Source organism: Trachemys scripta, chromosome 9 (genome assembly GCF_013100865.1).
Source record: "Trachemys scripta elegans isolate TJP31775 chromosome 9, CAS_Tse_1.0, whole genome shotgun sequence".
In the NCBI taxonomy this organism is placed as follows: domain Eukaryota; kingdom Metazoa; phylum Chordata; order Testudines; family Emydidae; genus Trachemys; species Trachemys scripta.
In genome coordinates this window covers 45,312,386-45,337,890 of record NC_048306.1, presented here as the reverse complement: position 1 = coordinate 45,337,890, position 25,505 = coordinate 45,312,386, and the positions used below count along the sequence as shown (strand labels likewise).

At 49.9% G+C, this 25,505-nt stretch overlaps 1 protein-coding gene across 1 annotated transcript in view; it reads left to right on the top strand.

Annotated features, from left to right (window-relative positions):
- Positions 1-788: 788 nt before the first annotated feature.
- The window catches only part of LOC117883054 (interleukin-20 receptor subunit alpha-like), a 32,013-nt gene continuing 7,296 nt past the window's right edge, over positions 789-25,505 (top strand). Inside the window, exons 1-6 of the mRNA XM_034782008.1 lie at positions 789-919; positions 11,563-11,691; positions 13,370-13,490; positions 14,600-14,775; positions 21,001-21,179; positions 22,857-23,001. Of these exons, the coding sequence (XP_034637899.1) occupies positions 11,637-11,691; positions 13,370-13,490; positions 14,600-14,775; positions 21,001-21,179; positions 22,857-23,001 (676 nt within the window). The 5' untranslated portion in view covers positions 789-919; positions 11,563-11,636. The remainder of the gene's footprint in view (positions 920-11,562; positions 11,692-13,369; positions 13,491-14,599; positions 14,776-21,000; positions 21,180-22,856; positions 23,002-25,505) is intronic.

Below are 25,505 nucleotides of genomic sequence, written 5' to 3'. Positions count from 1 at the left end.
TGTTCAGACGCTTAATAAACCCTCCTGTTTTAAGTTGGTTGAGAGTCACTCTGTTATAGAGAACTGGGTTGCATTATTCCCTCTGGGAGTGGAGGTCCCGGGGCTCCAGAGCAAGTGGACTCCCTGAGGGGGCCCATGGCGAGAGAGAGGTGTGCTAAGGCTCAGAGAGGTGTGGTTCCAAGAGGTGGAGGGACTTAACCCCCAAGAGAGAGTGGACCCCCAAGAGGGGCTGTCACACTGAATGGGGTTCCCCCCAGGGACTGTACGGGGTCAAGAGTGGGCATGACCTGTGAGTCTGTGACACAGCCATCTCTGGGGTGGAACAGGGCAGCAACACTATACAGAAAACTTTAAGGCTAAAAAATGTTGGACAGCACTTAGAATGGTTTTGGCCAGGAAATATGAGCAAGGCATTGCAAACCATTCACTGGTCCAACTGAAAACTCTCTATCTTGTCAAACACTCGAATTTAATAAAATAAAAAAAAATGTTGTTGGACCCTTAGAATGAAGATGCATTTCCAAATGAATGCCTGCTTGGACACATTCAAGCATGCTCGAGTGATAGGCAGTATTAAAGAGTTAATAGACTGAGGATTTGCTGTGCTGTAGGCTTCTGCATGTGTCATAAATATTTGCTTTGACCTTACAATGCTATTCAGAGGTGTGTCAGATTAGCAAGTGAAACTGGCAGCCACCATTGGATTTGACAAATACAACAAAGAATGTTAGGCTAGGCTGTATTGTTTCACCACTTGCTGAGGGCATTGCTGGCTCAGGAGAGGAAGGCAATGGTGCGGATAGAATTAGTGCACTGTCCACCTGAGCCATGCATGAAAACATCAACAAGGAAGGAAGAAAAGGAGACGAAACCAGGAAAAGGACATGAACCACAGAAGTCATTCAGAGTGCAGTTGTTGGTAAGTTGTCGCCCAAAGCCTCTCAGAGCCCAGCTGCGGGGACTGCTCGCTTGGAAGAGAGACAGATGAGACAGAGAAGGATCTGTCCTCAGGTATGTGAGGGGAGGGAGGGAGTCAGATGTAAAGGACTGTCCTTCCAGTAACCCAGGTCCTGCTTTGACAGCGCTGTTTTTGTTCTTCAAAGACCTGGGGAAATGTGTGTAGCGCATACGACAGGGGCATAGGTGCTGGAACTAGGAACATAGGTGCTGCCACACCCCCTGGCTTGAAGTAGTTTCCATTATATGCAAGGTTTACACTTTGGTTCAAGGGCTCTCAGCACCCTGACTATAAATATTGTTCCAGTACCCCTATGGCACAGCTGCATGTGTGAAACAATTTTTTTTCCATGAGGCCCATCTCTGCAGCTGCAATAGGCCCTGTGGCCCACTAGTAACACTTCTTGTGGAAAATTTTAATGTAATATTACATACACATAATCCTCCTGCCCATCCAAGTTGGCAGCAATAAGGGCCGGGTTCTGTATCTAGGGGTTCCGTTTCAATAATGCAATGCAAAACTGGCTCGAGCCCCCACCCAGTGATCTGGGACAATTACATACCACCCCCTGGGCACCTCTAAGAGGCAATACTTCCCCTCTCACAAGCACAGAGTCTGAGTGTAGCAGAAAATGTTTAATAACATGAGGTAAACGACATCAGCATTAAATTGGAAAAAAACACCACAAACAGGATTCACAACTCAAACCATGAGCAAAAGACCCACCCCAGCAAATTGGGCCGTGTCCTCTCCCTTTGGTTCTTGAATCCAGCAACCCAAAAATCACTCAGAGTCCTCAAAGTCCAACACCCCCAAAGTCTCTTGGGTCCAGAAACCACCCAAAGTCCCAAAAAGTCCAACAACCCCCAAAGTCTCTGTCCCTGGTCAGTGCAGCCCCAGAGTAAAAGGGGGGCACGCAGGGTGTTAAGGGGCACCTTACGTGATCCGAGGCCGACCGGCCGTTTCTCCATGGGGTTCCGCCGCAGCCTTCACCATGAGCCAGTCCACTCCTGCCGTCCCACAAACTGCTCTGCTCTACGAGCTGCTGTGCTCCACTCACTGACCTGTGAGCCGCTCCAGCCATCCTCACAAATGGCTCCGCTCACTGACCTGTGAGCTGCTCCAGCCGTCCCCGCAAATGGCTCTGCTCACTGTTCCTTGGGCCGCTCCAACCATCCCCGCACGGCTCCGCACCGCTCCTCCAGCCATCCCCGCAAACTGCTCCTCCAGCCACTTAGCAATATAGCTTCAGGCTCCCCCACTAGTTAACACAGCACTTTAGTGATCTCAGCTCTTAGTAACTTTAGCTCTCTTGTGAGTTCAGCTCATAATAGGGGAGCCCCAGTGCTGGTACACCATTGGCCCAAGGTGAATTCAGCTCAGCAGCCTGTAACTAGACTCCTAATAGAATCAAAGTTAGCTCTGACATTCAACAAGGGGGGGGGGGAGAGGAGGAGGAGGAGGAGGAAGAGGGGCAAAATTGGTGTTTCAGACCCTCAAAGGGGGCCATACACTTGGACCACAGCTCAACAAGCCAGGAAGCAATACCTGTCCCCATCCTCTCTCCATTCACTAGGTTTTGTAACCCATGCCCCTTGTCAAGCAAGTGCTACTTATGTAATGGTGAGTCCTTCTGTCATACAACAGTTCCACTGGCCTTGATTCACAGAATCAGGGTAACAAAACTTTATTCTTCCTGCCCCAATAACAGAGAAACGGGGGATCCCACACCAGCCAAAGTAACCACTTTCAGTTGCTGTTGTTTCATGCCAGGCGAGTGGGTGTGCCTATGCAAACAAGATCAGCCCCTGGAGTTCTTTTCCACACTCGCCATAATTCACCACCAGATGTCAGGGTAGAGCTCATCCTGACTCTGCTTACATCCATATGAACTATAACACTGTAAATCAATTTTTTGTGGCCGTGGCGGAAAGAATGAAAGATCTCCCGGTGTCTTCTCAACGTATCTCGTTGTGGATCACATCCTGCATTCGGGAGTGTGATGGCCTGGCGAAGGTGCCCGCCTCGCCGATTACTGCCCATTCCACCAGGGCACAGGCCTCCTTGGCGGTTCCTGGCGCAAGTCCCCACTCAGGAAATTTGCAGGGCAGCTACGTTGTCCTCGATACATACATTTACGACGCACTATGCAATTACACAACAGGCCAGAGACGGGCCGTGCTCCAATCTGTGCATGACTCCGACCACACCTCCTGAGCTTTGGCTTGTGAGTCACCTGCTTGGAATGGACATGAACAATCACTCAAAGAAGAAAAAATTGTTACTCATTTTCTCGTAACTGTTGTTCTTCGAGATGTGTTGTTCATGTCCATTCCATTACCTGCCCTCCTGCCCCTCTGTTGGAATAGCCGGCAAGAAGAAACTGAGGGGGTGGAGGGTCGGCAGGGCCCTATATTGGGCGCCATGAAGGCACCACTCCAGGGGGCGCCCAGGCCGACCCTACGGACGCTGCTAGGGGAAAATCTTCTGGCTGGCGTGCACACGGCACGCATACTCCTGCTTGGAATGGACATGAACAACACATCTCGAAGAACAACAGTTCTGAGAAAGTGAGTAACCGCTTTTTACTCTAGCTAGGATAAAAACTCAAAAGGGATAGAAACGCTCAAGCTCCAGGGCATCAGGTAACTATTAATTGCCATGTTTAGGCAGAAACTTTCCCTAGAGGTGGGATACTTCATAACTACATGCTGAAGCAACTAGTATTGTCCCCTGTTGGAGACAGGATGCTGGTTTGAGCTGAGGGACAATTTGTCTTCCTTGTGGTTAAATAAACTCAAAGTCTGGGATGCTGCAGAAATGGCCACTGATTGACAAAGCAAAGAAACCATGATTCTAATAGCCCAGTCAGGGCCGTGTGTGTTTCACTAACACACCATGGCATTCTTGAGAGTATTTGCTGCACCAGCTGAGCTGATGCCAGTGGACTCCCTCATCTAGTAGCCTTCCATCCAGATTGGGCTTGACCTCCCCAGTGCTGTCGCTTTGAGACTGGGTGTTCAAATGCTCCTTCTCCCCTGCAGGCAGATTCACCTCCCCAAAATCCCAATTCTTCCCATGCTGCAAAGGGAAGGGGGAGTTCCTGCCTGCCCACACTTAGCGCACGCGTCTCTCAGAACAAAGTTCTGCTCTGCCTTTGAACCATCACTTCGGCAAGGAGGAAGCAATTTCCCCAGCACAATCTTAAAACTATCTATAGTATTTCTAAAAAAGTTTAAAGACCAAAGGAGAAATGTGTGTGCTACAGAGGTATTGGCAGTGCTTTGGCTGGCCTGCACAACTCACTTGTTAATCACTGCTCATGGGTAAGATGCTGATAACAACTTCGTACCACACTGCACTGTGATGCCCTGAGGAGATCCCCTTCTGGATTCCACTTTGGAATAATCAAAGCAATGTCTAGCTCCCTGTCCCTCCTCCCACAGCTCAAGCACCCAGCCCTGGTCTTTCTGCAGAGGACAGTGCTTGCTAGGACAGTGTTTTGGGGTAAAATCTTGGCCCCACTGAAGTCAATGGCAAAACTCCCACTGACTCCAGCAGGGTAACTTTTGAAGAAAGGGTGGAAAGGGCCATGACATCTGGTTCACCTTCAGGAAAGGGGTGAGGTTGAGCAGGGGGTTGGACTAGATGACCTCCTGAGGTCCCTCCCAACCCTGATATTCTATGATTCTATTCTATGATTCTATGATAAGAGAGCAGTGTGAAAGCTTGCCATGCCCCTGTTCTGTAGATAAATGGAGGTTCAGGCTCCAAAGCTATCAAGCAGGCTCTGTGTTCACTCAGAAATACTACATGTAGCTGTGCTCCTTGCACCAGACCTGATGTGGTGAGGAATAGAGACCCTTGTTCATCCCTCCCACTTTTCCCCCCAGACATACACATTACGAGTAGGGCCCTACCAAATTCACAGTCCATTCTGGTCAATTTCACGGTCATAGGATTTTAAAAATCATAAATTTCATGATTTCAACTATTTAAATCTGAAATTTCAAAGTGTTGTAATTGTAGGGGTCCTGACCCAAAAAGGAGCAGTGGCGTGGGGGGAGAGGGTTTGCAAGGTTATTGTAGAGGGTGTTTGCGGTACTGGTACCCTTACTTCTGCACTGCTGCTGGCAGTGGCACTGCCTTCAGAGCGCCAGCTGCTGGCCAGGATCCCAGCTCTGAAGGCAGAGCCACCAGCAGCAGCGCAGAAGTAAGGATGGCTTAGTATGGTATTGCCATCTTTACTTTAGCGCTGCTGCCTGCAGAGCTGGGCCCTCTGTCAACAGCTGCCACTCTCCCGCCACCCAGCTCTGAAGGCAGCCAGCACAGAAAGGTGGCATAGTATGGTATGGTATGGTATGGTATTGCCACCTTACAGCTGCACTGCTTCTGCCTTCAGAGCTGGGTGCCCAGCCATCAGCCGCTGCTCTCTAGCCACCCAGCTCTGAAGGCAGCGCATAAGTAAGGGTGGCCATGGGCGCCAGGTTTGTATAATTTTTGGTGGTGCCCAGAATGGGTCCCAGCCCACCCTGCTCCACCCCGCCATCTCCCAGCGTCGCTCAGGGGAAGGAGTGAAAGCCGGAAAGATGCGGGGCAGAGACTTGGGGGAGGAAGGGGTGGAGTGGGGGCGGGGGATGGGCCGGGCAGGGGTGGGAAGACGTGGGGCGGGGCAGAGCAGAGCAGAATGGGGCGGGCTGGGGCCAGGTCACTCACTGCTGCCAGGACCAGGCCCCCTGTTAATCCCCAAGGCCACCCTGGACTCCACGTCTCTCCAAAGCGTGGGGCCCCCCAAAGCATGGGGCCCAGGATGGTTGCCCTGATCCTTCCTATGGATGGAATGGTTCTGAAAATATAAGCCCAACATTGGTGGAGCCGGGCCCAACTTCTTGAATATTGGTGGAGCACGGGCACCACAGGCCCATATAACTCACCACCTTTGAGGGTGGCAATACTGCAATGTTCCTAAAAATAACCTTGCAAACACCCACCCCCCTACCCTCCCCGCCACTCCCTTTTGGGTCAGGACTCCCAATTTGAGAAACGCTGGTCTCCCCCATGAAATCTGTATAGTATAGGGTAAAAGCACACAAAAGACCAGATTTCACAGGGGGGAAACCAGATTTCACGGTTTGTGACATGTTTTTCGTGTCCGTGAATTTGGTAGGGCTCTAATCATGAGGGATTCCCTTAGCTCTGCCCAATCCTGAGCTGCTTGGGATTTCCCCATCTGCTGTAACCATTTGCAGGCCACCTGGAGAAGTTTGTCCAGGGTAGTCACACTATCTCACACCTGACTCAGCAGCAGCCCAGACTCAACACTGCCCGTCCCTTCCCTAGGGGTATGTCTACACTACGAAATCAGTTCGAATTTATAGAAGCCGGTTTTATAGAAATCGGTTGTATACAGCTGATTGTGTGTGTCCCCACATAAAATGCTCTAAGTGCTCTAGTCGGCGGACCGCATCCACAGTACCGAGGCTAGCGTCGACTTCCGGAGCATTGCACTATGGGTAGCTATCCCACAGCTATCCCACAGTTCCCGCAGTCTCCGCCACCCATTGGAATTCTGGGTTGAGATCCCAATGCCCGGATGATGCAAAACAGTGTCGCGGGAGGTTCTGGGTACATGTCGTCAGGCCCCTCCCCCTCCGTCACAGCAATGGCAGACAATAGATTCGCGCCTTTTTACCTGGGTTACCTGCGCAGACAACATACCACGGCAAGCATGGAGCCCGCTGGTAGCCTTCATCGGTGATCTGGGTGCTGGCAGCTGTGGGGATGCATTGCACCAGCCCCTTGCCTTTTGGCAGTAGATGGTGTATTAAGACTGGTAACCGTCCTATTACAAGTTGGATCATGGCACATTAGCAGAATCTTCCCTGAGCAGCAGATTGTGCAATAAGCCTAAAGGCAATCGTAGTACACTAACTGCCAAGCGCCCAATATTTGCTGCCAAGCACCCAGAAGATGCCAAGGGCTATCAGTCACGCTGCACCGTCGTCTTAAGATGTAAAAAATAGATTTGTTCTGTATTCATTTGCTTCCCCCTCCCTTCGTCAAATCAACGGCCTGCTAAACCCAAGGTTTTCAGTTTAATCTTTGGGGGGGCCATTCTGTGTGACAGTTGTTTGTGTTTCTCCCTGATGCACAGCCACCTTTCTTGATTTTAATTCCCTGTACCTGTACGCCATGTCGTCACTCGGCCCGCCCTCCCTCCTTCCCCTGGTCCGTCAGATACTAGTTTCGCGCCTTTTTTCAGACCAGGCGCCATAGCTAGCACTGGGATCATGGAGCCCGCTCAGATCACCGCGGCAATTATGAGCACTATGAACACCACACGCATTGTCCTGGAGTATATGCAGAGCCAGGACATGCCAAGGCGAAACCCAGACCAGCCGAGGAGGCGATTGCAGTGCGGCGAAGAGAGTGATGAGGAAATTGACATGGACATAGACCTCTCACAAGGCACAGGCCCCAGCAATGTGGAAATCATGGTATCATTGGGGCAGGTTCATGCCGTGGAACGCCGATTCTGGGCCCGGGAAACAAGCACAGACTGGTGGGACCGCATCGTGCTGCAGGTGTGGGACGATTCCCAGTGGCTGCGAAACTTTCGCATGCGTAAGGCCACTTTCATGGAACTTTGTGACTTGCTTTCCCCTGCCCTGAAACACCAGAATACCAGGATGAGAGCAGCCCTCACAGTTGAGAAGCGAGTGGCGATAGCCCTGTGGAAGCTTGCAACACCAGACAGCTACCGGTCAGTCGGTAATCAATTTGGAGTGGGCAAATCTACGATGGGGGCTGCTGTGATCCAAGTTGCCAGGGCAATGAAAGACCTGGTGATATCAAGGGTAGTGACTCTGGGCAACGTGCAGGCAATAGTGGATGGTTTTGCTGAAATGGGATTCCCAAACTGTGGTGGGGCCATAGACGGAACCCATATCCCTATCTTGGCACCGGAGCACCAAGCCACCGAGTACATAAACCGCAAGGGGTACTTTTCAATGCTGCTGCAAGCCCTGGTGGATCACAAGGGACGTTTCACCAACATCAACGTGGGATGGCCGGGAAAGGTACATGATGCTCGCGTCTTCAGGCACTCTGGTCTGTTTCAAAAGCTGGAGGAAGGGACTTTCTTCCCGGACCAGAAAGTAACCGTTGGGGATGTTGAAATGCCTATCGTGATCCTTGGGGACCCAGCCTACCCCTTAATGCCACGGCTCATGAAGCCGTACACAGGCAGCCTGGACAGTAGTCAGGACCTGTTCAACTATAGGCTGAGCAAGTGCCGAATGGTGGTGGAATGTGCATTTGGACATTTAAAAGCGCGCTGGTGCAGCTTACTGACTTGCTCAGACCTCAGCAAAAAGAATATCCCCATTGTTATTGCTGCTTGCTGTGCGCTCCACAATATCTGTGAGAGTAAGCGGGAGACATTTATGGCGGGGTGGGAGGTTGAGGCAACTCGCCTGGCTGCTGATTACGTGCATCCAGACACCAGGGCGGTTAGAGGAGCACAGCAGGGCGCGGTGCACATCAGAGAAGCTTTGAAAACGAGTTATGTGACTGGCCAGGCTACCGTGTGAAACTTCTGTTTGTTTCTCCTTGATGAACCCTCCAACCCCCCCCCCCGACCCGGTTCACTCTACTTCCCTGTAAACCAACCACCCCACCCTCCCCTCCCCACTTCGAGCACCGCTTGCAGAGGCAATAAAGTCATTGTTTTTTCACATTCATGCATTCTTTATTAATTCCTCACACAAGTAGGGGGATAATTGCCAAGGTAGCCTGGGATGGGTGGGGGAGGAGGGATGGAAAAGGACACACTGCATTTTAAAACTTTAACTCTTATTGAAGGCCAGCCTTCTGATGCTTGGGCGATCATCTGGGGTGGAGTGACTGAGTGGCCGGAGGCCCCCCCACCGTGTTCTTGGGCGTCTGGGTGAGGAGGCTATGGAACTTGGGGAGGAGGGCTGTTGGTTAAACAGGGGCTGTAGCGGCAGTCTCTGCTCCTGCTGCCTTTCCTGCAGCTCAACCATATGCTGGAGCATATCAGTTTGATGCTCCAGCAGACGGAGCATTGACTCTTGCCATCTGTCTGCAAGCTGACGCCACCTATCGTCTTCAGCCCGCCACTTGCTCTTTTCATCCCACCATTCAGCCCGCCACCTCTCCTCTCGTTCATATTGTGCTTTTCTCATGTCTGACATTGACTGCCTCCACGCATTCTGCTGTGCTCTATCAGCGTGGGAGAACATCTGGAGCTCCATGAACATATCGTCCCGCATCCTCCGTTTTCTCTTTCTAATGTTCACTAGCCTCTGCGAAGGAGAAACATTTGCAGCTGGTGGAGGAGAAGGGAGAGGTGGTTAAAAAAGACACATTTTAGAGAACAATGGGTACACTCTTTCGTTACAAAGTCACATTTTTCCTCTGCCTGCCGGTTTGGTATGAGAGATCACTCACGCAGTGCCCCAGGCAACATATTTCGGCTTGCAGGCAGCCATGGTAAGCCACAGTCTTTTGGCTTTTTTAACCTTCTTAACATGTGGGAAAGATTTCAAACAGCAGCGCATTTCCCATATCAAGGATGAATTGGGTTGGCCATTTAAAATGGGTTTTCAATGTAAAAGGAGGGGCTGCAGTTTCCGGGTTAACATGCGGCACAAACCCAAGTAAACCACCCCCACACACACACACCCGATTCTCTGGGATGATCACTTCACCCCTCTCCCCACCGCGTGGTTAACAGTGGGGAACATTTCTGTTCAGAAGAGCAGGAACGGGCACCTCTGAATATCCCCTTAATAAAATCACCCCATTTCAACCAGGTGACCGTGAATGATATCACTCTCCTGAGGATAACAAAGAGAGATACGGAATGGATATTGTCTGCATGCCAGCAAACACCGGGACCATACGCTGCCATGCTTTGTTATGCAATGATTCCAGACTACGTGCTACTGGCCTGGCGTGGTAAAGTGTCCTACCATGGCGGACGGGATAAGGCAGCCCTCCCCAGAAACCTTTTGCAAAGGCTTTGGGAGTACATGAAGGAGAGCTTTCTGGAGATGTCCCTGGAGGATTTCCGCTCCATCCCCATACACATTAACAGACTTTTCCAGTAGATGTACTGGCCGCGATTGCCAGGGCAAATTAATCATTAATCATTAAACACGCTTGCTTTTAAACCATGTGTAATATTTACAAAGGTACACTCACCAGAGGTCTCCTGTGTGCCCTGAGGGTCTTGGGTGAGTTCGGGGGTTACTGGTTCCAGGTCCAGGGTGACAAACATATCCTGGCTGTTGGGGAAACCGGTTTCTCCGCTTCCTTGCTGCTGTGAGCTACCTACAGTACCTCCATCCTCATCTTCCTCGTTCCCCGAACCGTCTTCCCTGTGTGTTTCTCCATTGACAGAGTCATAGCACACGGTTGGGGTAGTGGTGGCTGCACCCCCTAGAATGGCATGCAGCTCCGCGTAGAAGCGGCAAGTTTGCGGCTCTGCCCCGGACCTTCCATTTGCTTCTCTGGCTTTGTGGTAGGCTTGCCGTAGCTCCTTAACTTTCACGCGGCACTGCTGTGTGTCCCTGTTATGGCCCCAGTCCTTCATGGCCTTGGAGACCTTTTCTAATACCTTGCCATTTCTTTTACTGCTACGGAGTTCAGCTAGCACTGATTCATCTCCCCATATGGTGAGCAGATCCCGTACCTCCCGTTCGGTCCATGCAGGAGCTCTTTTGCGATCCTGGGACTCCATCACGGTTACCTGTGCTGATGAGCTCTGCATGGTCACCTGTGCTCTCCAGGCTGGGCAAACAGGAAATGAAATTCAAACGTTCGCGGGTCTTTTCCTGTCTACCTGGTCAGTGCATCTGAGTTGAGAGTGCTGTCCGGAGCGGTCACAATGAAGCACTGAGGGATAGCTCCCGGAGGCCAATAACGTCGAATTCCGTCCACACTACCCCAATTCCGACCCGCAAAGGCTGATTTTATCGCTAATCCCCTCATCGAAGGTGGTGTAAGGTTAAAAGGGCTCTTTAAGTCGAAAGAAAGGGCTTCGTTGTGTGGACGTGTCCAGGCTTAATTCGATTTAACGCTGCTAAAGTCAACCTAAACCCGTAGTGTAGACCAGGCCTAGGATGCACTTTCTGTCCTATGGGCAGCTCTAGGCAGACAGGAGCAGGCTCTGTGTAGCAAATCACAAAAGTGAGGGCTGGAATTTGTCTGGCCTCACATCAAGGCATGGCGTGGCATGGCGTGAAGACTAGCCTGCCCGGGGTGACACACAGCAGCACGGGTGCTCCCTGCAGATCTCTGTGTGTGACTCATGGCCAAAGACAAGCCAGTCGGTGAGTCACTCACACCAGTGGTTGCCATGGAGACAGTGGTGTGCTGGTTTGTGAGCCCTGTGCCTGCAGGGGTAGGTGGCAACCACAAGATACAGTTTCACGTGACATGGGCATGCCTTCCCCAGCCGTCTCGCTCTTTTCTGGCTGTGTTTCACTAGTCCTGGTTTCCAGTCCTCTCAGATATTTGCATTTGGCATGAGTAACCCAGTGAGGGTTGTGCCCTTCTCTCTCCATTCCTCCCTGCAGGTGACTGGCTCCAAGACGCACATGTAGGACACAGGGACAGATGGAAGTGGCTGTGCCGGTAGCAGTGCAGGACCATGCCTGTTGTATTGAGTGTGCTTCTCCTCCTCTTTCATCAGACCCTCCTACTGGGTAAGCTCCCTTGTGACACCGTGACCTGGCAAGGAGAGGGTGGCTATGGGGTACTAAGGGATTCACAATCCTAGGCAAAAATGGTTATGCAGCCTCAGGACAGCTGTGCAGTGTTGGCCCCATAGGATCTCTCTCTGTCAAATACCTGGAAAACCTAAAGGTACAAGCTCAGTGAACGGCGCAGTGGCTTTGCTACTGAAGAGTCCAAGTAAAGGCTGACCTTTGCTATAATCAAAAGAAAAGATTTCTGACAGCCTGCCTTGTTAATATCCTAACAGGACAAGTCGTTCAAACTCTGCATAGCTTAGAGCCTTGTTACTGATAAGCTATTGACAGTTTATTAGGAAAAAAATACTTTAGTGAAAGCGTGTGGCTGATGGGATAAAGAACCCAAACAGCAAGATCCCTGGGCAGTTTGAAACTATAATTGAGCATCTGTGTGGAACGCAGAAAGGAGAAACTGAATAACAATAGAGTCCTCTGTGTACATATGGATTATATATGTTACAGGGTGTGCATACATGCATGATATGTACGCAGTGAAATCTTTCCCCACCTCCATAAAGAGATGACAGAATTTTTTTTTATCACATTGGGTTTTTTCTTATGCAAAGTAACTTTTTGACCAACACATGTTTTCCTTTGAATTGAAATTTTGGCCACAAAACCAAAACCAAATAAAAAAATCATTTTTTCATTTTGGGGAGGGTTTTACTTTCCTTTGTCTCCTATTTTTCCACTTTTTTCCAGTGGTAGAAAAAGAGAAAGATAAAGGAGGTTTTTTTAAAAAAGAGAAGAAAAAGAAAACCTACAACTTTTTTTGGTGTTCAGGTTTTAATTTTGTTGGGAAAAATTAAAAATTCAGCAAAAAAATTCAAATGAAATGGATGTTTTATACTTTGATCTATTTTTTTTAACACAAAACATATAGCATTTTTCAAACAGTTCTAATTCTAGGCAGACTGTGCACTAGCTTCCCCCACCCACGCACTTCTAGTTCATCTGTGCAGGCCAGCAAAGCAAGGCCAGGAAGCAGGGACACTGCACTAGACTGAGGCTTTGTTTACACTGGCACTTCCTTGGCAAAACTTTTTTGTTCAGGGGTGTTAAAAAAACACCCCCCCGAACAACAAAAGTTTTACTGACGAAAAGTGCCACTGTGAACAGCACTTTGTCAGCCAGGAGCACTCTCCTGCCAACAAAACCGCTGCCGCTCGTGGTGGGTGGAAGTTTTTTGTCGGCAGGAGACCCCTCTCCTACTGACAAACAGCAGCTACACGACACACCTTTTAGCGGCACGGCTGTAGCAGCACAGCCATGTCGCTAAAAGTTGCGTAGTGTAGCCATAGCCTAAGACTGGTCTGCACTCTGCAGGTTTGTATAATCACTCTGTGTGCGCTTGGGCATAATGGAATATCAGGTTGCTTGAACCTCAGATTCCATGGGTGTAACCAAGAGCAGAACTAAAGCTAAGTACTGTTGTTGCTGAGGAAATAAGACAATTGTGCAGGATAAATCCACATGCTGCAGTGATCTCCTTAGATACTGAAATGTTATACTTTGGGTATCCTTAATATGCTGCAGGTCTCTGCCTGACAGCTGACCAATAGGAAAGCAGCACTCTCTTCCCTTAGGTTTATAATGCTATTGATCTGCTTTCCTTTGTTTTCATTTCAAGGGATGCTGTCTCCTCCACAGAATGTGACGCTAACATCTAAAAATTTCCATATTCTCTTGGTGTGGGAGCCCGGTTCCGGCTCAGGCAATGGCACCCAATATGAGGTTCAAAGTTGCCAGCGGTATGTTACAGCCGTGAGCAGACTGACTCTTCTTCAGCAAGTTTTGTGTATTCCTAGGCCCATCTTTAACCTCTCTGCATTCTAGGGTCCTAGTTTCTTAACGGTCAGGTTATCCACCCTTCTGGACCCTTGCCTGGCTTCCCTCTTCTACCTAGAGCTGGGCGAATAATTGATTGTTAGGTTCCACGACAGTTTTGAAAAATCAAACAAAAATTCAGTTCAATCCAAGCCAAATCCAGGATTGCGATCATTTTCTACAAATCGAAAAAAATCCATTTTAGGTCAAACATTTTTAAAGGGCTAGATTCACAACCTGGAGGATAGAGCAGGAGATGGTGGTGGTGGTGCCCTTCTTATAATGTGTAGGGTATGCACCTGAGATGTCCCCAGGTTCAAGTCCATCCTCCAATGGCTAATTATTTATACAAAGTGGAACAGTTTCAACAGGAGAGACTTGCTCCAGATTATCCCAAAGCCCAGTCATTAGAGCACTGCCTGAGGCAGAGAAGGAGGAATTAAACCTGGGTCTCCCAGGTTAGGTGAGTGGCCTAACCACAGGGCTGAAGGTTATAAGGAGGGCACCACCGGCAGCCATTTTATGAATGGTGTCTGAGTCCTGAATAATAAACTTTGGGCAAAAACCATTCAGACAGTTTGTGTCCAATTTGTGAATAATTTCAGGTTGACTGAAACTGTATTTTTCAGAGAATGAACTATTTGAAACATTTTGGTCAAGTCTAATCTGGCCCAATCAGCCCAGCCAACAGCAGACATGTGAACCTCCCACCAGAAAGGGAGGAACTGAGGAGGAAGTGAGGCCACTATGGCAGCCAGAGGGTTGTTTTTTAATTAAGTAAAAATATATGTATATTTTCTGACCCTTTCCACTGGCCAAGATTGTAGTGGATGGGGTTGAGGTGGAGCAGAGGATCAGTCTTGGCTATTCCCTCTTCAGTCCACAAGATACCCATCTGACTCACTTGAGCAAGGTCTTTCCTTCTGTAGTCTCCCTGTCTGAGGGGGGATTAAGTGGAGCTGGGAGGAGGTGGTGGGTTAGGGTTGCTGATGGCTCCTTCTTGTTGCGTTACTGTGGCTGCTTCCACATACAGCTCTTCTAACTGGACCAAAGTGGACACCTGTTGGAGGAACAGCACCAGATCATCGCACACATGCAAACTGCACTTCGAAGACATACACAAAATGTACTGGGCCAGGGTGAGAGCCATGGATGGAGCCCAGATGTCCGAATGGGCCATTTCCAATGAACTACAACCGTACAGAGACAGTAAGGACCTTTGGGAGCCCAAGGGCAGGAGGAGGGGCATAGCAGTGAGTGTGTGCAGGGAGATTCCCCAGGGGTTTGAGTTCCTGGAGGTGGTGTCCTGTGCTTGCTGGGGGAGCAAGATGGGAGGGGTTTATGGGATGTTTGACACTGATGGGGAAAGCAACGGGGTTCCGAGAAGGTAGGAATGATCTACCAGAGTGGAAGAGGATAGTGATTTAGGTCGCAGTGTTTTGAATAGGCCTGGGGAGTACAGGAAAGATGAAATCCAACTTCTGGGAGAAATTGTGTGTGTGTGTCGGGGGTGGGAAGTTTTGGGTTGGATGGCCATGGTGGTCACAATCACACCTGGCCTTGGAATCTGTTGAGTCTCCCTGTTCATCCTGTTCTTTCATGGGCCATGCAGAGAACAGGATATGGGGTTGGGAAGGAATTTTTTTCCTTGATGCACAATTGTATTCTGGTTGTTGGTTTTTTTCCACCTTCCTCTGAAGCATCAGAGATCAGCCATGGCTAGAGACAGGATACTGGTTGGGGTGGACCAGTGCTCCGAGCTGATACAGAGAATCCTCTGTCTTAGACGCCTGGCTGGTGTGTCTTGCTCACATACTCAAGATCTAACTTATTATCAGACTAGGGGTCAGGAAAGAATTTTGCCCCTGGTCATACTGGCAAGGACCTTGGAGCTTTTTGTCTTCCTCTGCAGCATGGGGCCATGTCTCACCTGATCAACTCCCTGCTATGGAAGGGCCTCAGGCACTGGTGACATCTCGGTCTCTCCTGATGCCTGGCCTCACAACAGTTTAGTCTCCTGAGGATTGAAATGCTTGGGTTTGACTGAAGTTGTTGGACTCAAACACAGTGTGTTTGGGTGGAATTTAATGGACTGTGCTATTCAGGAGATCAGATTGGATGGTGTAATGGTCCCAGATGGCCTTACACTGTATGAAGTTATGCAAGGGGATCATGAGGCAGTAGTGAGAGTGGATAGAGTGGTCAGAGGAGGGCAGGTGAAATGAGGACATGTTCAGGCCCTGGGAGTGAGAGATTGAAAATAGAGGGAGAGAGAAGGGTTGAGAGCGGGAGCTTGAGAAGTGAGGAGGAGATGGCATCAAGGGGCCAGGTTTACAGATTAAAGGTGGATAGTGAAAAATACCCCTCTGAGTCAGAGATGGGGTGGAGGAGGAGGCTGGCTGGGAGAAGGTTCTTGCTGGATGGGTGTCCTGTCCTTGATGAATCCCATGAGATCCTGGTGAGGGGAGGGGTGAGAGTCCAAGGCAGGGAACATTTTCTCTGGAAAGATGGGGGTGCCTCTCTCTGAGCTAATGCAGATTCACATTTTGAATGTGACTGAAGGTGCTGAGATGCCCCAGTGGTGACCACAGCAGACAGCTAGACAGACAGGGACACAAAGAACAGCTGCTGGGCAGGGGTAGACCTAGGGGTCCTTGCAGAGTCATCCTGCCAGAAAGGAGCCAGCTGCTAGCAGAGTCATGCAGAGTCCCAGACAGAGAGAAGGACCAAGTGTCTTCCAAGCCATACTTATGTGTCCCAGAACCTTCCCCCAACCCCACAAGGATGTCCCTGTGGAGAAGTGAATGAGGAGGGTTTGTGCATAGCAGGTTGCCTGAGTCACAGCAGGGGAGGCTGGGGGAGGAGAAAAAAACCTTTTTTTCTCATTCTTCCTTGTAACTGCCTTGTGTTGTTTGTAATCTTTTCTGAGGTCACAACCTGCTCATATCTCATTGTCAGATCTAGGAGAGCTGGTTACTCCGGCCAGTCTCCCCAGGCACTTTCCTGTTTGTAGCCATTCTGCTGTGCCTGCTCTCTCAGGGAAGGCAACGTATCTCAAGTGTTCCTTTAGGTGCATTTTAGGGCCAGCCAGAGGTGAATAGGGGTATTTTTGAACATGGATTCAGGTGGCATGGCTTCATTCTCTGACTGCAGAGAAGTAAATTAGAGGTAGAGAACTGCCCAGCCAATATGCCTTCACTGTAACTTGTAGGGACCCCATTGAAGGGTGAAAGGTTAGTTCAGTTCCATGCCCATTCATTCCTTGGCCATTTGCTGATATTGCTGTTTGTAATGATGGATTTACATGGTTGACGTATGTCCCACCACTAGGAACTAGACTGAGACCACCTCCTCATATCACATGGGCTGTTCATCATCTGTCAAATGATAACCCCTGTCACTCACTGTCAACCTGATCCTGATTTGAAAACAGCAACCTGGATGAGACAGGACGCAAGCCATTTCCAATCCTAGAGAGACAAGGTGGGATAGGTGACATTTTTTATTGGACCAACTTCTGTTGGTGAGAGACAAGCTTTTTGAGCTCTGTTGAGCTTGTGTTCAGGTCCTGAAGAAGATGAGCTCTGTGTAGCTTGAAAGCTTGTCTCTTTTGCCAACAGAAGTTGGTCCAATAAGAGATATTACCTCACCCACTTTGTCTCTCTAATATCCTTGGATCAGTACAGCTACAACAACAAACAAATTGCCAAGCCTGTAATCCTGGACAGGTAAATTCTGATTCCAGAAGCTTTGTAGGTGATAGTATATCAAATAGATGGAGACACCTTGGTTTTCAGATACTAGGTGAAGATGTAGATGTAATACTCTAATTTTTACCTTTTGATCTGAGTAAATTTAACATGGGAGTGAGAGTCTACAGTTGCCACTTGAGGGATTTTGTCTGACAGTAGAAAAGCTCAGCTGCTGTCATGACGTAGTGAGGCACATTGCAGTGAAATATGATGGTTTGTTGTATCGTCATGTTGACATTGTCATGGCTGGATGCAGGGAGAATGTCATACAGCCTTTCGAGGGCCTCAAAAATGACTTCAGATTTGTGAATGCTGGCAGGTCATCCAGAAGTGCAGAAGTGGGTGTCACCCTTTGGTGCCAGATGCCATGTTTGTGTGGAGAAGTGCCTCTATTTTCTAGACAGAGTTGGAACAAGAAACTATCTGGGGAGGTAAAAGGAGCTCTTGAAGAGCATAAGGTTGGAATTTCTGGCTTCAACTATCTTTAAAAGAAAGGGCGTAGGAATCCCAGCAATAGAGGATGATACCCTTGGAGTCTAGCTGGAGAAGAAGATTGGGCAACGTCTTTTCTGTGTCCAGTCTAGACAGAATTAGATATGGCCAGTCTTCCTGAAAATCCTTGACTGACTTAGATTGTAACCTCTTTGGGGCCCAGAGCAACTTTCCATTATGTGCAGTGTAACTGAGACACCTCCAGGGTGTGGTGTTCTGTCCCCTCTAATGGCACCAAGACCACTGAGAGAGATAGAGATATATAAAGTCTGCTCTACAGCCTTAGCTAAGAGCCAGTTGGCTTTTAGCTCATGCGGTAGAAGCTCATGCACTAAGCTCTAGAGGTCCCAGGCTTGATCCCACTCACTGGGGTCTGGCGATGTTACAACAGCGCCTAGCACAATGAGGCCCCAGTCCTAGAATAGAGCATCTGAGCACTATAGTAATACCAATAGTAATTAATAAATCCTGGGCACAAATCCCTATAAAAATTGTGAACTTGTGAATCTCAGTGAAAGGGAAGTGTGATGATACTTTGCAGAAAATATTCCAGAGAACACTGCCAAGCAGAATTAGGGACATCTCTGGACTAGAGAAATTTCTTAGCATTTAAAAAAAATTCCTGCGTTTTTAATCTCTCCAATGGCTTTTGAGTGTGCAGTTTCCATGTCCCATATTATGTGCCCATCGGTTGGTTTTGGTTAAGACATTAGCAAAAGCTGAAACACAGTGGTTAGCACTGCAGTTGCCACTCTTGCAGTATATTTGCACTGAGCATGCTCACACTGTTGCATGTTGGTTGGTATGTGTAGTGTGTGTGTAAAGGCTGCATATTGAATAGGGCTGATTAACTGAGGACAGGTGCATCACTGTTTGGGAAGGAATGGCAAAGGGGATGGGGATTAAAAGTGCCACTTTTTGGTGCCACTATTAACTGGGTTAATGCCTCTTTCCTTTGTTCCAAGCTTTCTGCTATTGTACTCTATCTCGGATGTTCAAGTGAAACAAAAACATAGTCGCTTTGGGAACTTCTTGTTTCATTGTAAAACTCATGACTTAATGGGGAAAAAGAGCTGGAATAAATGGACTGAAACACACTGTCTGAAAATAACCCAGTTAAAGGATTCTGTTACTGACTGAAACTCCTACTGAGCTTTGACAGTGAAGCAAGGGAGTGTGAGATGGAGAGCTAGATTCACTTCCCTTTCAATGGTGCTGGGTCGAACTATCCAGATCAAACCAAAGTTAAGAGCAGTGAGGGAGCCATAGAGACTGGATCTTCCGCTGGCCACGCAGTCCTTCCAGGTGATGTGTGGAATAGCCCAGGATGGAATAACAGTATTAAGTCCTAGGTAGGATGGAACAGAATAGCACAGAATAGTCAGGGATTGAATTTCCCCCATAGGAGCGTTTGCTTAGGACAAGGCTGGGGTTCATTGGTGGAGCAATGGAGGTACTGAATAATCACCCTGACTGAATAAATTCTCCTCTTGCTCCCAGGCTGAGGATTTGTGACTGACACAGTGAATCCACACAAAGATGGAATTCTAGAGACAATTGAAAATTTTCTATTGCAAAAGGCTAGGGTTAGGGTTAGTCCAATTGAAAATAGCTTTTTGATGAACTGACAGTTTTTTGCAGACATTTCTAGTTTGGGATTATCAGTTTTTTGACCAAAACCTGAAAAAAATGTAGAAACATTTCAATGAAAGTGTGTGGGGGGGTCAATTTCATTGAAATGATACACTGGGGGGAAAATAATTTCCTAAGCAACTCTACTGAAATCCTATCATCCCAGGAGCTGGGTGTCTCTTCAGGATTGAGCACATAGAGACCTGAGATGGGACTTGGTCTTCAGGATTGAGCAATCCTGAAGACCAAGTCCCATCTCAGGTCTCTATGTGCAGCCAGAGCTTGAGCCTTAGCTCTTCTTGAAGATTTATTTTATACTATAACTCCAAGTCTGAGTTGTAGAGTCCTGCTGGGAAAAGCCAGCCCATCTGGCTCTTGAGATAAAATACGCTCAATCCTTCTGTCCAACAAGGCTATGAGCTACAGTAGTGGTCTCCAACCTTTTTACACCCAAGATCACTTTTTGAATCTAAGGGCAACCCAGAATCTACCCCACCCCTTTCCCAAGGCCCTTCCTCTTCCCCAAAGCCCCGCCTTGCTCACTCCATCCCCCCCTCACTCTGTCGCTTGCTCTCCTCCACCCTCACTCACTTTCACCGGGCTGGGGTAAGGGGTTGCGGTTCGGGAGGGGGTGTGGGCTCTGGGCAGGGGCCGAGGGGTTTGCAGTGTGGGAGGGGGCTCTGGGCTGAGTTGGGGCAGGGGGCTGGGGTACAGGAGGGGGTGAGGGGTGCAAGCTGTAGGAGGGAGTTTGGGTGCAGGAGGGGATCCGGGCTGTTGCAGAATGTTGGGGTGCAGGAGGGGGTATGGGGTGCTGGCTCCAGGAGGGGGCTAGATGCTGGGGGTTGGGATGCAGGAGGAGGTACAGGGTGCTGGCTCTGGGAGGGGGCTCAGGGTGGGACTTGGGGTGTAGGAAGGGATTCAGGTGCAGGAGGGAGTATGGGATGCTGGCTCCAGGAGGGGGCTCAGGGCTGGGGGTTGGGGTGCGGCCACTTCTGGGAGCAGCATAGGGCCAGGATAGGCAGGGCGTCTGCCTTAGTGGCAGCCCCACTGCACTGCCGGAGATCGCGATCAACTGGGAGATCCTCTAGGACCACTTGGTGACCACTGAGCTACAGAGTTCCAGTGGAATATTCAAAAATTCCTTGGACACTTAAATTCCTTGGACTTTCAGGCTGCCTAGAGGCAGCAGTAGGCTTAATGAGGCCTGAGATGAGTGTAATCTGAGAAGCACAGAGCAGGTTGGCAGGAAACAGGTGCTAATGGGAAGAAGTGAGGTTTTTTACTCACGAAAGCTTATGCCCAAATAAATCTGTTAGTCTTTAAGGTGCCACCGGACTTCTTGTTGTTTTAATGGGTGGTAGTCAACTGAAAATTTGCAATAGTTTCTGTAGCTTCCAGACGTGGCATATGTCACCACCAGACAGCACTACTGCCAGACCTACCATGAGAGAGGATGAAGTTACCAAACTCTAGACAGGAATCTACAAAAAAAGAAGGTGATTAGTTCTAAGAAAATAAGTAGCCTGACAGTTGTGCCTTTTCTCTTTGATTTTCACAGCGATTGTGGGTCCCCCGATCCTGACTCTTATGCTGGTGAATGAGAATCTGACCGTAATTCTGTCCATGCCACTCACCCCTTATCGCAGGAGAAATGGCACTTACAAGTCAGTCCAGAAAGTGCTACTGAACTGGAAGTACCGGATCAGCCTTTCCGAAAAGGGTGTTCACATCAACAATGTAAGCAACAACATTCACAGTGTGTTGGGAGGAGAAGAGGAGGTTACACACTTCTGTGTGATGTGAGGATGGGCAGAGTGGTGGGTGATTTCAGATATTAAGCTGGGTGAACCTCACAGGGGGCAGGGGTTGGGTTTGTTTTGGATAGAAGAATGTCAAAGTTTGGATGCTTATTTGAGCTTCCTGAGTCAGCAACATTGGGTTGGAAATCTTATGGAATCAGGCTTACTGGTCCTTCAACTTCTGATCCCAGCTGGGACCCTTCCTGGTGGTGGTTTGGTATCTCTGGTTCTGGGACGCAGATGTTTGGAGATGGGCAAGAAACTACTCTTGTGGACATTTCAAAAGGGATTGAGTTTGTTTCTAGAACTGGGTTCTAGCAAAAGCTTGAGGATAGGGATGGTTTCTTATTTTTCCAAACTAGTTCACCCATCCCTAATCAGGAGATGGAGAGGGAACTCTTGTAAGTGAAGGGCAGAGAGACTGGAATGCTCAGAAGCCATTAAATGGCATGTGTAAAGGGGGAAGACATCAAGAACAGAAATGTGGACAGAACTATGGATTAGGTATGGAAAGTACTTATTAGAGGTGATTAAAGACCCCTGAGTGATGGGGTAACATAATCTGCACTGGAACTAGCTGACAGGTAGCTGCAGAGAGCAAAATGCAGAGGCAGGAAAGATCCAGAGAAAGGCAATGAAGAGAGACTGACAGAGCAAGAGTAGTTAAGTCAGAGAAGAGTTGAGGAAGAGAGGGTGTGACAGAGATATATAAAGTAATGAATGTGAGGGACTGGTAAATCAGACACTTCTATTTTCTCTTTCTCCTAATGCAAAGGGGACACTAAGTGGAATGAAAAGGCAGCAAGTTTCAAACTGACATAAATAAATGTTCTTTTTGCATAATGAACATATCAGATTCCTTGCTACAAGATACTGAAACTAACAGCTCAACAACGTTCCAGAAAGCATTAGACATTGGGCTACTGTGTTCATCAATAAGAAAAATGACTGAAATTACATTAGCTAAGATAAAAATGCACATGGGATATTAACATGCATAAATCAGCCACTACCTATTTCTTCAAAGGAAGAAACTGATCCCACAGCCATGTTATTGCGGAATGATCCATTGGGGAGGTTTTAGACCAGGGGTGGGCAAACTTTTTGGCCTGAGGGCCACATCAGGGACTAGAAATTATATGGCGGGCTTTGAATGCTCACAAAATTGGGGTTGGGGTGTGGGAGGTGGTGCGGGCTCTGGGGTGGGCTGGGGTGAGGAGTTTGGGGTGTAAGAGGGTGCTCTGGGCTGGGACCGAGGAGTTCGGAGGGCAGAAGGAGGATTAGGGCTGGGGTAGGGGTGCAGGTTCTGGATGGGGTTGTTGGCTCTGGGGTGGGGCTCTGGATGAGGAGTTTGGGGTGCAGGAGGGTGCTCTGGGCTGGGATCAAGGGGTTTGGAGAGCGGGAGGGGGATCAGGGCTGGGGCAGGGGGTTGGGGCATGGGGAGAGGCTCAGGGGGTGCAGGGTCTGAGCGGCACTTACCTCAAGTGGCTCCTGGAAGCAGTGGCATATCCCTTCTCCAGCTCCTATGTCATGAAGGTAACATGAGTGAATTTTTGCTCCATGATGCAGTTGTTAGGCAGGTGCTATCATGGCAATGTCTCTGTCTCTCCTTAAGGTGTCCTTTCAGCCAGAGGGCAAGATAACTTCGCACACATTTGAGTATCTGAAACCAAATACCGATTATTGTGTCACAGCCCGTGTGGTCAGACAGCAAAGCAAGGTGTCTGTGCAATGTATCAAGACGCCAGACAGTCCAGCAGGTAAGACAGTTCCAGGGCAGTGCCACTGCTGTATTCCCTGTTCAGACTTCTGGTTTAGATCTGGGGATGGATTGATTGGTCAGGGCCATGGCCATCAAGTACAACAGAGACGGAGAACTGAGTCTGTGAGCAGGGCCGGCTCTGGCTTTTTGGCCACCCCAAGCAAAAAAAAAAAAAAAAAAAAAAAATGGGACGGCCAGAGCGGCAAAGCAAAAAAATACCTGCGGTGCGGCCGGAGCGCGGGTGCAGGGGGAACCGGCTAGCGGAGGGGAGGGAGAGGGAGCGGGTGGGAGAGAGAGAGAGAAGGGGGGTGGCCAGGGCTACAGGGGGGCGCTACCATGCGGTCCCTCCCACCGTGCTGCACCGCCTGCCGGGAGGGCTCCGCGGAGGGAAGGTCGAGGACTGCTCTGCCAGGCTTGCTGCAGTGCGCTCCAGTCCTCCGCGCTGCCACCCCCTACAGGGCGGCCAGAGTGGAACAAAAAAACCCCAACCAAACAAAAAAAAAGCAGCCATGCCACCCAAGGATTGGGCCGAATGCCACCTCGTTCAATCTGTCGCCCCAAGCACCAGCTTGCTCGGCTGGTGCCTGGAGCCGGCCCTGTCTGTGAGAGGAGGGTGACCTGATAGGCTGTGTGATTGAATTTGTTGAATCTGCAGAGCCCCATGAGCATAGAGAGTCATTGCTCCCACGCATAGGTATGCGCAGCACATTTCATTAGGGTGTGCACCCAGGGAGCCCGCCCCTACCCTGCCCCCATCCACTCCCTCCTACTTCTCACCCCCTGACTTCCCCCCTGCTCCTTGTCCCCTGACTACCCCCTCCTGGGACCCCTACCCCTAACTGCCCCCCAGGACCCCACGCCCTATCTAAGCCTCCCTGCTTCTTGTCCCCTGAGTGCCCCCCTAAAACTCTATGCCCTATCTGTCCCCTGACTGCCATGACCCTTATCCACACCCCCGCCCCCAGACAGACCCCCAGAACTCCCGACCCATACAACCCGCCCTGCTCCCTGCCTGCCCCAACCCCTCTCCACACCCCTGCCTCCTGACAGGCCGCCCCCCAGAACTCCCAACTCATCCAACCCCCCCCAGCTCCTTGTCCCCTGACCACCTCCTCCAGAGACCTCCCACCCTAATTGCCCCCCCAGGACCCTCCTTGCTCCCTGTCCTGACCCCTATCCACCCCCTGCCCCCTGACAAACCCCGGGACTCCCATGCCCCATCCAACCCTCCCATGCTCCCTGACTGCCCCCTCCAGAGACCCCCCACCCCTAACCACATCCCTGGGACCCCACCCACTATCCAACCCACCCTGCTCCCTGTCCCCTGACTGCCCCCTTTTATCCAACCCCCCCTGGCCCTGGACCCCTTATCATGAGGCTCCTAGCAACATGTTTGGCTTCGCGCAGAGCCAGACACGCTGCCCCGTGGGAGCGGGCAGCCCTGTCCCTCAGAATGCTGCGTGTGCGGCGGCATGGCTCCGGATGGGCGGGGAGCATGTCTGCCTCCCCGCGGAGCCAAACACTGTCCCACGAGAACGCGCAGTCCCGGCCCCCAGAGCACTGTGCGTGCGGCAGCATGGCTCCAGGGGAGGGGTCAATGCGGGGGAGGGGCCGGCGACTTGCTGTGCTCGGCCACACGCTGGGGCCTGGGAGCGCAGACCCCGCAGCTTGCCGTGCTGGGAGAGTGGGGCCATTTGCTTACCCCTGCATTAGGGTGTGCCTGGGCACACCCGGCACACCCCGTGCGCACGCCTATGCTCCCACAATGTAACATGGCTGGAGGTTTGCTAAGCATTCCAAACCATGTTGTTTCTGAGGGTAGCCATTTAGAGATGATAAAGAGTTAACTACAGATGGCATGTTGTGCCCCTCTTACCTGGATTGCAAATAGCACTCAGGTGCTAACGTCCTCCCACCCACCCTGTAGCATGTCTGGCCATTGAACAAGACCCAGCTGTGGGCATGTTCCGGTAGGAGAACAAATAGAATAATAGAATTTCAGGGTTGGAAGGGACCTGAGGATGTCATCTAGTCCAACCCTCTGCTCAAAGCAGGACCAATCCCCAACTAAATCATCCCAGCCAGGATTTTGTCAAGCCTGACCTTAAAAACCTCTGAGGAAGGAGAATCCACCACCTCCCTAGGTAACCCATTCCAGTGCTTCACCACCCTCCTAGTGAAAAAGTTTTTCCTAATATCCAACCTAAACCTCCCCCACTACAACTTGAGACCATTACTCCTTGTTCTGTAATCTGGGACCACTGAGAACAGTCTAGATCCATCCTCTTTGGAACCCCCTTTCAGGTAGTTGAAAGCAGCTATCAAATCCCACCTCATTCTTCTCTTCTGCAGACTAAACAATCCCAGTTCCCTCAGCCTCTCCTCATAAGACATGTGCTCCAGGTCCCTAATCATTTTTGTTGCCCTCCACGGGACTCTTTCCAATTTTTCCACATCCTTCTTGTAGTGTGGGACCCAAAACTGGACACAGTACTCCAGATG